The following is a 13,220-nucleotide window of genomic DNA, read 5'->3' as shown; positions in this document are numbered from 1 at the left end:
GGGCCTTCTTGGCCTCACACCACGCAACATATTTACGCCAAATGCTGTGATAATGTTTTGCGGTTACGTCCTTCCTGGCTTTGACCAGAGTAGGGATGACTTCTTCTGGAATGCCTTTTTCCTTCAGGATCCGGCGTTCAACCGCCATGCCGTCAAACGCAGCCGCGGTAAGTCTTGGAACAGACAAGGCCCCTGCAGTAGCAGGTCCTTTCTTAGAGGTAGAGGCCACGGTTCGTCCGTGAGCATCTCTTGAAGTTCCGGGAACCAAGTCCTTCTTGGCCAATCCGGAACCACGAGTATAGTTCTTACTCCTCTCCTTCTTATGATTCTCAGTACTTTTGGTATGAGAGGCAGAGGAGGGAACACATACACTGACTGGTACACCCACGGCGTTACCAGAGCGTCCACCGCTATTGCCTGAGGGTCCCTTGACCTGGCGCAATATCTGTCCAGTTTTTTGTTTAGACGTGACGCCATCATATCCACCTTTGGATTTTCCCAACGGTTTACAATCAGGTGGAAGACTTCTGGGTGAAGTCCCCACTCTCCCGGGTGAAGGTCGTGTCTGCTGAGGAAGTCTGCTTCCCAGTTGTCCACTCCCGGAATGAACACTGCTGACAGTGCTATCACATGATTTTCCGCCCAGCGAAGAATCCTTGCAGCTTCTGCCATTGCCCTCCTGCTTCTCGTGCCGCCCTGTCTGTTTACGTGGGCGACTGACGTGATGTTGTCCGATTGGATCAACACCGCCTGACCCTGAAGCAGAGGTTTTGCTTGACTTAGGGCATTGTAAATGGCCCTTAGTTCCAGAATGTTTATATGAAGAAATGTTTCCATGCTTGACCACAAGCCCTGGAAATTCCTTCCCTGTGTGACTGCTCCCCAGCCTCTCAGGCTGGCATCCGTGGTTACCAGGATCCAATCCTGAATGCCAAATCTGCGGCCCTCTAGTAGATGAGCACTCTGCAGCCACCACAGGAGAGACACCCTTGTCCTTGGCGACAGGGTTATCCGCTGATGCATCTGAAGATGCGATCCGGACCATTTGTCCAGTAGATCCCACTGAAACGTTCTTGCATGGAATCTTCCGAATGGAATCGCTTCGTAAGAAGCCACCATTTTTCCCAGGACCCTCGTGCACTGATGCACTGAGACCTGGCCCGGTTTTAGGAGGTTCCTGACTAGCTCGGATAACTCCCTGGCCTTCTCCTCCGGGAGAAACACCTTCTTCTGGACTGTGTCCAGAATCATTCCTAGGAACAGTAGACGTGTCGTTGGAATCAGCTGCGATTTTGGAATATTTAGAATCCACCCGTGCTGACGTAACACTACCTGAGATAGTGCCACTCCGACTTCTAACTGTTCCCTGGACCTTGCCCTTATCAGGAGATCGTCCAAGTAAGGGATAATTAAGATGCCTTTTCTTCGTAGAAGAATCATCATTTCGGCCATTACCTTGGTAAAGACCCGAGGTGCCGTGGACAATCCAAACGGCAGCGTCTGAAACTGATAATGACAGTTTTGTACTACAAACCTGAGGTACCCTTGGTGAGAAGGGTATATTGGGACGTGGAGATAAGCATCTTTGATGTCCAGAGACACCATATAGTCCCCTTCTTCCAGGTTCGCTATCACTGCTCTGAGTGACTTTATCTTGAATTTGAACCTTTTTATGTAAGTGTTCAAGGATTTCAGATTTAAAATTGGTCTCACCGAGCCGTCCGGCTTCGGTACCACAAACAGCGTGGAATAATACCCCTTTCCCTGTTGTAGGAGGGGTACCTTGATTATCACCTGCTGGGAATACAGCTTGTGAATGGCTTCCAAAACTGCCTCCCTGTCGGAGGGAGACTTTGGTAAAGCAGACTTCAGGAACCGACGAGGGGGAAACGCCTCGAATTCCAGTTTGTACCCCTGCGATACTACCTGTAGAATCCAGGGATCCACTTGCGAGTGAGCCCACTGCGCGTTGAAATTCTTGAGACGGGCCCCCACCATGTCTGAGTCTGCTTGTAAAGCCCCAGCGTCATGCTGAAGACTTGGCAGAAGCAGGGGAGGGCTTCTGCTCCTGGGAAGCGGCTGCATGGTGCATTTTTTTTTCTCTTCCTCTGCCCGGGGCAGAAAAGAGTGGCCTTTTGCTCGCTTGTACTTATGGGAACGAAAGGACTGAGTTTGAAAAGACGGTGTCTTTTTCTGCTGATGTGAAGTGACCTGGGGTAAAAAGGTGGATTTTCCAGCCGTTGCCGTGGCCACCAGGTCCGATAGACCAGCCCCAAATAACTCCTCCCCTTTATACGGCAATACTTCCATGTGCCGTTTGGAATCCGCATCCCCTGACCACTGTCGCGTCCATAATGCTCTTCTGGCAGAGATGGACATAGCACTTACTCTTGATGCCAGGGTGCAAATATCCCTCTGTGCATCACGCATATATAGCAACGCATCCTTTAAATGTTCTATAGTTAACAAAATATTGTCCCTATCCAGGGTATCAATATTCTCAGTCAGGGAATCCGACCATGCGACTCCAGCACTGCACATCCAGGCTGAGGCGATTGCTGGTCGCAGTATAACACCAGTATGTGTGTATATACTTTTTAGGATATTTTCCAGCCTTCTATCAGCTGGTTCTTTGAGGGTGGCCGTATCAGGAGACGGTAACGCTACTTGTTTAGATAAACGTGTGAGCGCCTTATCTACCCTAGGGGGTGTTTCCCAACGCGCCCTAACCTCTGGCGGGAAAGGATATAGTGCTAATAATTTATTAGAAATTAGCAGTTTTTTATCGGGGGAAACCCACGCTTTATCACACACCTCATTTAATTCATCTGACTCAGGAAAAACTATTGGTAGTTTTTTCACACCCCACATAATACCCTTTTTTGTGGTATTTGTAGTGTCAGAAATGTTCAATGCCTCCTTCATTGCCGTGATCATGTAACGTGTGGCCCTACTGGACATTACGTTTGTCTCGTCACCGTCGACACTAGACTCAGTATCTGTGTCTGGGTCTGTGTCGACCCACTGAGGTAACGGGCGTTTTAGGGCCCCTGACGGTGTCTGAGACGCCTGGACAGGCACTAATTGATTTGCCGGCTGTCTCATGTCGTCAACAGTTTTTTTGCAAAGTGCTGACATTATCACTTAATTGTTTAAATACAATCATCCAGTCAGGTGTCGACTCCCTAGGGGGTGACATCACTAACACAGGCAACTGCTCCGCCTCCACATCATTTTCCTCCTCATACATGTCGACACACGCGTACCGACACACAGCACACACACCGGGAATGCTCTGATAGAGGACAGGACCCCACTTAGCCCTTTGGAGAGACAGAGGGAGAGTCTGCCAGCACACACCCAGCGCTATATATATATATACACAGGGATAACCTTATATAAGTGTTACTCCCTTATAGCTGCTGTTATATCGTTATTTGCTGCCAAAAGTGCCCCCCCTTCTCTTTTTTACCCTGATTCTGAAGCAGGACTGCAGGGGAGAGTCAGGGAGCCGTCCTTCCAGCGGAGCTGTGAGGGAAAATGGCGCTTGTGTGCTGAGGAGATAGGCTCCGCCCCTTCACGACGTCCTTATCTCCCGCTTTTTTGTGTAAAAATGGCAGGGGTTAAAATACATCCATATAGCCCAGGAGCTATATGTGATGTATTCTTTTTGCCACCTAAGGTATATTCTGTTATATTGCGTCTCAGGGCACCCCCCCCCCCAGCGCCCTGCACCCTCAGTGACCGGAGTGTGAAGTGTGCTGAGAGCAATGGCGCACAGCTGCGGTGCTGTGCGCTACCTTAGTCTGAAGACAGGATGTCTTCTGCCGCCGATTTCACCGGACCTCTTCGTCTTTTCTGGCTCTGTAAGGGGGACGGCGGCGCGGCTCCGGTGACACATCCAGGCTGTACCTGTGATCGTCCCTCTGGAGCTAATGTCCAGTAGCCTAAGAAGCCCAATCCACTCTGCACGCAGGTGAGTCCGTTTCTTCTCCCCTTAGTCCCACGATGCAGTGAGCCTGTTGCCAGCAGGACTCACTGAAAATAAAAAACCTAAACTAAACTTTTTTTCTAAGCAGCTCAGGAGAGCCACCTAGATTGCACCCTTCTCGGCCGGGCACAAAAATCTAACTGAGGCTTGGAGGAGGGTCATAGGGGGAGGAGCCAGTGCACACCACCTGATCCTTAAGCTTTTATTATTGTGCCCTGTCTCCTGCGGAGCCGCTATTCCCCATGGTCCTTACGGAGTCCCAGCATCCACTAGGACGTCAGAGAAATTATATCATTACTTAAAAAGCACCCTGAGGCGGGGGAGGGGGGAGAGTTCTCTGTAGAGCTGAAGGACTTGCCATACGGCAGAACATAAGCCAATAGCTAATGCCATAGCACAGTCCTGGTTACTTACATCGCCCTTACCGCAGCCTGAATTCCTGGCTATGTGACAACAAGGTGCCGGAACCATTCGGTAGAGCCTCTGGCCCATGCCGACATGACAGTATCACGCAGTCGCTGCAGCGTCGGCCGTACAGTCATGCTGCAAGTCTCCCACCCACGTCATCCCTACGATGCTGTACTATACTGAGAACTAGGAGGCCATTGGACGACAACCATCTCATGGTCGGGTTTGTGGAAGCAGCAAGAGATTAACGTGTGCGGTGTGACGTGACGCGTGATCCTGCTGGAAGTAGGCATTGGGATCGGGAGCCTCCGGCCATAAAGGGATGCACAGGTAAGCAGAAATAGTCAGGTTGCGACATTTAAACAATGCTCAGTTGGTATTAAGGGGCGCAATGCCAAGAAGTTTTCCCCACACCAATATGTCACCTCCCTGAACGGTTGATTGATGCCGGTTCTTCTGTCACAGACGGCCATGAGATTCATCAGACCATGCAATGTTTCCCAGGATTCAACTGCCCAGTGTTGGAGACTGTAACCCAATGTAGCCTCAGTTTCCGGTCCCCAGCGGACAGTGTGGTCTGCAGCTGCTGTAATCCATCCTCTGCAAGAGACTGCGACCAGGCAGGCCCCTCCGCACACCACTGCTGTAACACATCGTTTGCACTCCTGTCACCTTGAACTGGTCTGGCCAGACTCCTCGGACATCATTAAAGCAGCATCTTTGCCCACAGGACTTGCCGCTCACCCGCTGTATTTTACCTTGTGCACCATTCTCTAATATCTGCAGACTCTTGTGCCTGAATAACCCAGATCAGCAGTTTCCTAGATATTTTTATTTAATACTTTTTTTTCCAATGCATAATGTGTACAATGCTTTCGGAATTTTTTTTTTTTTTTTTACGACTCCTGTTCGCATAGGTGGTCTTCACAGCGCCAGCATGCAGTGACAGCACTTAAAATTAGGCCGAACAGAACTAGCTGGAACTTTTAGTGCACCAGCAAGGAAGAATATTACATCTATTAAACATAATGGATTAACGCCACACCCACGGGGGCCTGTATTTATTGCACACCCCACCTGGAGTCTCCAGCACTGCACTAACTGTCCTAGGGCTGATTTGCATTAAGGTGGAGGAGCCGCACGGCATGTGCCATATACCCTCTTCCCCTGGCATCAGCCCTGGCTGGAGCAGTCTGGTGCTGCTTATTGGAAGGTTGGGGAGGAGACCCCACACCCCCTTTATTCCCCTCTATTGTTTCACTATCCGATAAGGCTTAAAGGCCTAGGACCGGTTATTTTGGAGTCAACCTTATGCGGATGGGGATGAATGGCGGGTTCTTTTCAGGGGATCAGTATGTAATCCCGGCATTCAAAATACAGACGCCAGTATCCCACTGGTTAAAATACCTACAGGGGTGATTAAGGGGTGTTCTCCCCATTCCCCACCCCCCTAACCATCCCTGCAAGCAGCCTAACCCTAACCTCCCCATTTCGTGCCTAACCCTAACCACCCACCATAGGTGCCTAAACCTAACCCCCGACACTTCCTCAGACTGACCACCTCCTGTCTGTTTGCACGGCCAGGAAATCTCCTGACATTGGCACTCCCAAAAAAAAACATGAGCGGCAACCACTCCCCTCGCTCCACCCCACCTGTTTCCGGGGAAGCCCCTGCGCCCCCACCCAAACAGCCATGACATTTCACTCAAGCTGCGGCTTAGGGAAACTGAACAACAGCGCAGGAGCCGTTTCTACACAAGTGTACAACCATTACATTCGCAGCAGTATGCCACCACTGGGTTTGCGTATTACTCCATCAGGCCCATCAAGTATTGCGGTGGTGAAATTCAGTTAAATCCATTTTTATATTACCCCCAATAATATATATAATTTGCTAAAGAATTAGCCTAAACACTAAGGAGTAGGTGCAGAGGCTTTATTTCAAGAGGTCGATGTTTAAATCCCAAATTGGGACATTCCCTTTTATTACTCTAGTTTTGCGCAGGATATATTCACAGAGACACTGATAACGTGGTGTAAGAACACAATACACAATACAAACACTGATCTTCATGACGCCGTACAATAATTCATCCAGCGGTTACAGACTGACGCAGCAAGCGCAATAATTTATAATAAAACCGCTCATTGCCACCTGTAGCTGAAAGAGCGACACTTCCCTGCCATAGGAACATATGGGAACTGCGTTCCGCATTTTCACAACCTGGCTTCTGCTTCATCATGCATTGTACCAATCACATGTACTAATAACTTAGGGCTGGAGCATATTTGCATAATTAATCAACTAGTATTCAAGTTATTTCCATCTTCCGACAACCATTTTTCCGGTTTGTAAAAGATCATTCTTAACACCTTAATCCTGTGTTTTTCACCAAAACTTTATATCATCTGGGCAGAGTTTAGAGTTTTATACATTTCAGACTACCTCTATTTCTGTAATTTCTCAGATAACATTGTAATTCCATTAGCACCCGACTGTCTAAATTGGGAGTTGAAAGTTTAGTGCATGAGGGAAACCGCAACGACACCAAAAGTCAAACTATTTTAATCCTTAAATAAACTAAAGATGCTGGAAGATGTGTAACCTCTTCCCATGCCACAGGCGCATGAAGAAGGCCTGACAGTGATCCGATATTGCGCCAAACTAACGCTGGCTGTTGATCCAGTGATTGCAACCGGATATAAGTGCAACCCTCCGCAGGGATAGAATGATTCCATGCTCTGGATTAGATATTTGGATTTTAATGTGCATACAACTGCTGGATACAGTTGCATGTAACAGCAGAGTCATATCACATGCAACACAATCAATCATCCTGCCCGGGAAGATATAAAGGTCTCAGTGAAACACAAAAAAAAGGTGCAGATGTAAGAGAATAAATACAAGACTACACTGCAGCTGTCAGAAGGTGGAAAACTCATGGGTATAATAAGCCCAGTAGGCGCCTTGCGTTCAAGTTCAATTTTGTCCCCCAGCAGACATACACCCGATACAGTAACTGCTATTGGCATTCAACACGTTTGATTAATGGGTGTTTGATTAGTTGTGCCTGGTACACACGACGGAGTTACAGGTAATATTACACTCCCCACCAGGAGCTATTCCCAGCCCTTAGGATACATAATGAGCAATTATAAAAAATAAGATGCAAAGAGCTACAGGAGAATCGTTCATATATACACGTGCAATGAATAGAAATTAAATATATGGCAATGATGGTGGACAATTAAGATCAAGTAAAGAAAGACGAATTGGAACCGCTTGTGCAAATGTTCGGTGCTTGTTTAAAGTTAAAAGAGAAAGGTCCCAAAGCTTCCTTTTCCATTCCGCTTAAACTGGTTGTCAGCGACGGAGACGAACATCTCCTGAGACATTATCTGTTTGTCGTCGGCCGTGGTGATTCCCAAGGTGCTCAGTCTCTTCTTGTGTATCATGGTCTTCCTTCTAGAATTTGCAGCCAGTTCAGTTACGATGGCCTCGTTCCCGTCGTCCTCCACACCAGCGATGCAGTAATCGCTTTGCACTTCGGCAAAGGGAGGTGGACTGCTTTCCTCGCCCCCATGAGAAGGGTCACCATCGCCCTCCGCTACCGGCTCAGAAGTGGCGGGATTGAGAAGATTCTCCACCAGATCCTCAGACGGCTCAACCTGATCTTCTGCCTTCGTTATCTCCCCCGCTGCCCGTTGTATCACCTCTGGATGGGCTTCTTCCTCTGCCATAGTCGCATCTGGAGATTTACCTGGGGTGCAAAAAAACACACAAGGCATATAACAGTTACAGTGTCATCTCCATCAAGAAAATCCAGAGACCCTTTCTCGTCAGGGCCAACATCCAATTATTTCTGGTCGCCCATTATCACTGGTTTTGCCCATCATAACATTTGTGGACGGAGAAGCGTAACCCGGGCCACCAACACAAACAACCTACAAAGGACAGGTAAGCGCAATTTCCTTTACTCACACCATACAGACAAAAGGGACTGTACACCAGCGTGCCGTGGTTCAAGGAAGTTGGTAACCAATGAAAAGGCCCCTAAGTCCGATTCATGTCAGATACATCATACAGCAGGCATGTCCAAACTGCGGCCCTACAGCTGTTGTGAAACTACATATCCCAGCATGCCCCGACACAGTTTTGCTGTCAGAGAATGCTAAAGCTGTGTCAGGGCATGCTGGGATGTGTAGTTTCTCAACAGCTGGAGGGCCGCAGTTTGGACATGCCCGTCATACAGGTAAAGCGAGATGGGCCCTTTACACATGTGTAAACACTACATGTTTTATATAACAGGCTCATCCGTCATTAGTGCCCCGATATGAGTGCCCTCCATTCCTCAAGTTCCTTGACTGTAGGAACCAAGGCCGTCTTCCTATTGGAGAGGGAGGAGGGATCAATTCTCCAATGACGACCCAAGCTGTGCCCATGCATTGTCCACTGTAAGTTCCTGCATGTGCACCAACACTACCCGCAGAGTCAACGTTCACTGCTGCTTATTAGCAGAGTGTCTGTATTTTAGGGATCGTAGGTCATGTGACAGAAGAGGTGGGGGAGGAAGTGAGGGGCATTCCAAAAACACCTAGGTCCCTACAACATGTGCCATGTGACTGTGGTCGTCATGTTGGTCACATGACACTGTGGAAGACCTGCAGAAGTATCCATCAATATCAGGCCGAAGAAACCAAGGAAACAAAAATGACCATAATGCTCGTTATAGCACCCAGTGTGAATTATGACTGAATACATTTCTACACTCCCAAATAGTTTCGTTTGAGCAAGTCAGATACAGACAAACAGAACTCACCTTCCATGTGCGGGTCCGACCTTATACAATCCAACATGGCGCTAGGTTTCACCAACACAACAGCATAGCCCTCATTGTTATGGATGACGTTGTTTTCCAGGGTTATTTTGGGAAAGTCATGAACCTCGTCAATGAAATCCTGAAAACAGGTCAAAAAGCTTAAACTGTAAAGCACGTTAGTAATTCTTGCTGTGTCATCTCTGACCAAGTATTTGTGTGAATCCATCAATCTGCAGTTTAAGAGCAATTCCATGGATTATGACAGGCCTAGCAAACCTGTGGCTCCCCAGCTGTTGTTGAACCACAAGTCCCAGTATGCCCTGCACAGTTTTGCCATCAGGGATGACTGAAAACATAGCAGGCACATCTACTGTATACTATACTAGCACAAAAACCACAAGCGAACAAAGAACATCTTTTGTTGGATATAGGAGCCACTATCTACAAGTGGAGACGTTTCCCATAGCAACGAGCTAGCATTCATCCTACAGTCTATAAAATGATCGGTAGAATCTGATTGGTTGCCATGTGCAATTCTCCACTTGTCCTTGATACAGAATACAGGGGGAGAGATGTAAAAAAAAGTACTTAATAAATAACGGTTGTTGCCGGGCAATTATACAAGAATCTGCTTTGAACTTGCAGGTTCCCAAAACACGTTTATAAACCAGGCTTCTGGAAAGTACTGTGTGTGGGGACTCTGGTTCCGGTACCTTGATGAGAATCCCGTCTCTGCAGTGGTGAATCCCGTTGTTGTACAGGCTGCAGCTGCTTCCCGGATAGATCTCCACCCCCGCGCCCTGGAACACACAGAAAATAAGATTTTACTCACCGGTAAATCTATTTCTCGTAGTCCGTAGTGGATGCTGGGAACTCCGAAAGGACCATGGGGAATAGCGGGCTCCGAAGGAGGCTGGGCACTCTAGAAAGATTTATGACCACCTGGTGTGCACTGGCTCCTCCCACTATGACCCTCCTCCAAGCCTCAGTTAGGACACTGTGCCCGGACGAGCTGACATAATAAGGAAGGATTTTGAATCCCGGGTAAGACTCATACCAGCCACACCAATCACACCGTACAACTCGTGATACTATATCCAGTTTGACAGTATGAAAACTGAGCCTCTCAACAGATGGCTCAACAATAACTCTTTAGTTAGCAATAACTATTTACAAGTATTGCAGACAATCCGCACTTGGGATGGGCGCCCAGCATCCACTACGGACTACGAGAAATAGATTTACCGGTGAGTAAAATCTTATTTTCTCTGACGTCCTAGTGGATGCTGGGAACTTCCGAAAGGACCATGGGGATTATACCAAAGCTCCCAAACGGGCGGGAGAGTGCGGATGACTCTGCAGCACCGAATGAGAGAACTCAAGGTCCTCCTCAGCCAGGGTATCAAATTTGTAGAATTTTGCAAACGTGTTTGCCCCTGACCAAGTAACAGCTCGGCAAAGTTGTAAAGCCGAGACCCCTCGGGCAGCCGCCCAAGATGAGCCCACCTTCCCTGTGGAATGGGCTTTCACTGATTTAGGATGCGGCAGTCCAGCCGCAGAATGCGCCTGCTGAATCGTGTCACAGATCCAGCGAGCGATAGTCTGCTTAGAAGCAGGAGCACCCAGCCTGTTGGGTGCATACAGGATAAATAGCGAGTCAATTTTCTTGACTCTAGCCGTCCTGGAAACATAATTTTTCAAGGCCCTGACTACGTCCAGTAACTTGGAATCCTCCAAGTCCCTAGTAGCCGCAGGCACCACAATAGGTTGGTTCAAGTGAAAAACTGATACCACCTTAGGGAGAAACTGGGGACGAGTCCTCAATTCTGCCCTATCCATATGGAAAATCAGATAAGGACTTTTATATGACAAAGCCGCCAATTCTGATACACGCCTGGCCGAAACCAAGGCCAATAACATGACCACTCTCCGCGTGAGATATCTTAGATCCACGGTTTTTAGTGGTTCAAACCAATGTGATTTTAAGAAACTCAACACCACGTTGAGATCCCAGGGTGCCACTGGAGGCACAACCGGGGGCTGAATATGCAGCACTCCTTTTACAATGTCTGAACTTCAGGTACTGAAGCTAATTCTTTCTGAAAGAAAATCGACAGAGCCGAGATCTGTATCTTAATGGAGCCTAATCTTTGGCCCATAGACACTCCTGCTTGTAGGAAATGCAGAAATCGACCTAGTTGAAATTCCTCTGTTGGGGCCTTTTGTGGCCTCACACCAAGCAACATATTTCCGCCATATGCGGTGATAATGTTTTGCAGTTACATCTTTCCTGGCTTGAATCAGCGTAGGAATGACTTCCTCCGGAATGCCCTTTTCCTTTAGGATCCGGCGTTCAACCGCCATGCCATCAAAACGTAGCCGCGGTAAGTCTTGGAACAGACAGGGCCCCTGCTGCAGCAGGTCCTGTCTGAGCGGCAGAGGCCATGGGTCCTCTGATATAATTTCTTGAAGTTCTGGGTACCAGGCTCTTCTTGGCCAATCCGGAACCACGAGTATCGTTCTTACTCCTCGCCTTCTTATTATTCTCAGTACCTTTGGTATGAGAGGCAGAGGGGGGAACACATAAACCGACTGGTACACCCACGGTGTTACCAGAGCGTCCACAGCTATCGCCTGAAGGTCCCTTGACCTGGCGCAATATCTTTTATAGCTTTTTGTTGAGGCGGGACGCCTTCATGTCCACCTGTGGCCTTTTCCAATGGTGTACAATCCTTTGGAAGACTTCTGGATGAAGTCCCCACTCTCTCGGGTGGAAGTCGTGTCTGCTGAGAAGATCTGCTTCCCAGTTGTCCACTCCGGGAATGCACACTGCTGACAGTGCTAACACATGATTTTCCGCCCATCGGAGAATCCTTGTGGCTTCTGCCATCGCCATCCTGCTTCTTGTGCCGCCCTGTTGGTTTACATGGGCAACTGCCGTGATGTTGTCTGATTGGATCAGGACCGGCCGGTTTTGAAGCAGAGGCCTTGGCTGACTCAGGGCATTGTAAATGGCCCTCAGTTCCAGAATATTTATGTAGGGAAGTCACCTGACTTGAGCAAAGTCCCTGGAAGCTTCTTCCCTGTGTGACTGCCCCCCAGCCTCAAAGGCTGGCATCCATGGTCACTAGGACCTAGTCCTGTATGTCGAACCTGCGGCCCTCTTGAAGATGGGCACTCTGCAGCCACTACAGTAGAGATACCCTGGTCCTTGGAGACAGGGTTATCAGCCGATGCATCTGAAGATGTGATCCGTACCACTTGTCTAACAGGTCCCCCTGAAAAGTTCTTGCATGGAACCTGCCGAATGGGATTGCTTCGTAGGAAGCTATCATTTTTCCCAGGACTCGCGTGCAATGATGCGCCGATAACTGTTTTGGCTTCAGGAGGTCTCTGACTAGAGAGGACAGCTCCTTGGCTTTCTCCTCAGGGAGAAACACTTATTTCTGGTCTGTGTCCAGAACCATCCCCAGGAACAGTAGACGTGTCGTAGGAAACAGCTGTGTCTTTGGACTGTTTAGAATCCAACCGTGCTGTTGTAGCACTTTGCAAAATAGTGCTACCCCGACTAGCAACTGCTCCTTGGACCTCGCCCTTATAAGGAGATTGTCCAAGTACGGGATCATTAAAAACTCCCCTTTTTCGAAGGAGTATCATCATTCCGGCCATTACCTTGGTAACACCCTCGGTGCCATGTACAGTCCAAACGGCAGAGTCTGGACTTGGTAATGGTAATCCTGTACCACAAATCTGAGGTACTCCTGGCGAGGATAGTAAATGGGGACATGCAGATAAGCATCCTTGATGTCCCGGGATACCATGTAATCCCCCTCGTCCAGGCTTGCAATAACCGCCCTGAGCGGTTCCATCTTGAACTTGAATTTTTTGATGTATGTGTTCAAGGATTTTAAATATAAAAAAGGGTCACACCGAACCATGCGGTTTCGGTACCCCAAACCGTGTGGAATAGTAACCCCGTCCTTGTTGAAGTAGGGGCACCT

At 48.4% G+C, this 13,220-nt stretch overlaps 1 protein-coding gene across 1 annotated transcript in view; it reads right to left on the bottom strand.

Annotated features, from left to right (window-relative positions):
* Positions 1-6,320: 6,320 nt before the first annotated feature.
* Positions 6,321-13,220, bottom strand: part of SHCBP1 (SHC binding and spindle associated 1) — a 213,738-nt gene continuing 206,838 nt past the window's right edge. Inside the window, exons 11-13 of the mRNA XM_063946027.1 lie at positions 9,933-10,019; positions 9,220-9,358; positions 6,321-8,160 (exon numbers count right to left, since the gene is read on the bottom strand). Coding sequence (XP_063802097.1) covers positions 7,712-8,160; positions 9,220-9,358; positions 9,933-10,019 — 675 coding nt within the window. The 3' untranslated portion in view covers positions 6,321-7,711. The remainder of the gene's footprint in view (positions 8,161-9,219; positions 9,359-9,932; positions 10,020-13,220) is intronic.

This window comes from Pseudophryne corroboree, chromosome 11 (genome assembly GCF_028390025.1).
Source record: "Pseudophryne corroboree isolate aPseCor3 chromosome 11, aPseCor3.hap2, whole genome shotgun sequence".
In the NCBI taxonomy this organism is placed as follows: Eukaryota; Metazoa; Chordata; class Amphibia; order Anura; family Myobatrachidae; genus Pseudophryne; species Pseudophryne corroboree.
This window is presented reverse-complemented; position numbering and strand designations above follow the sequence as displayed.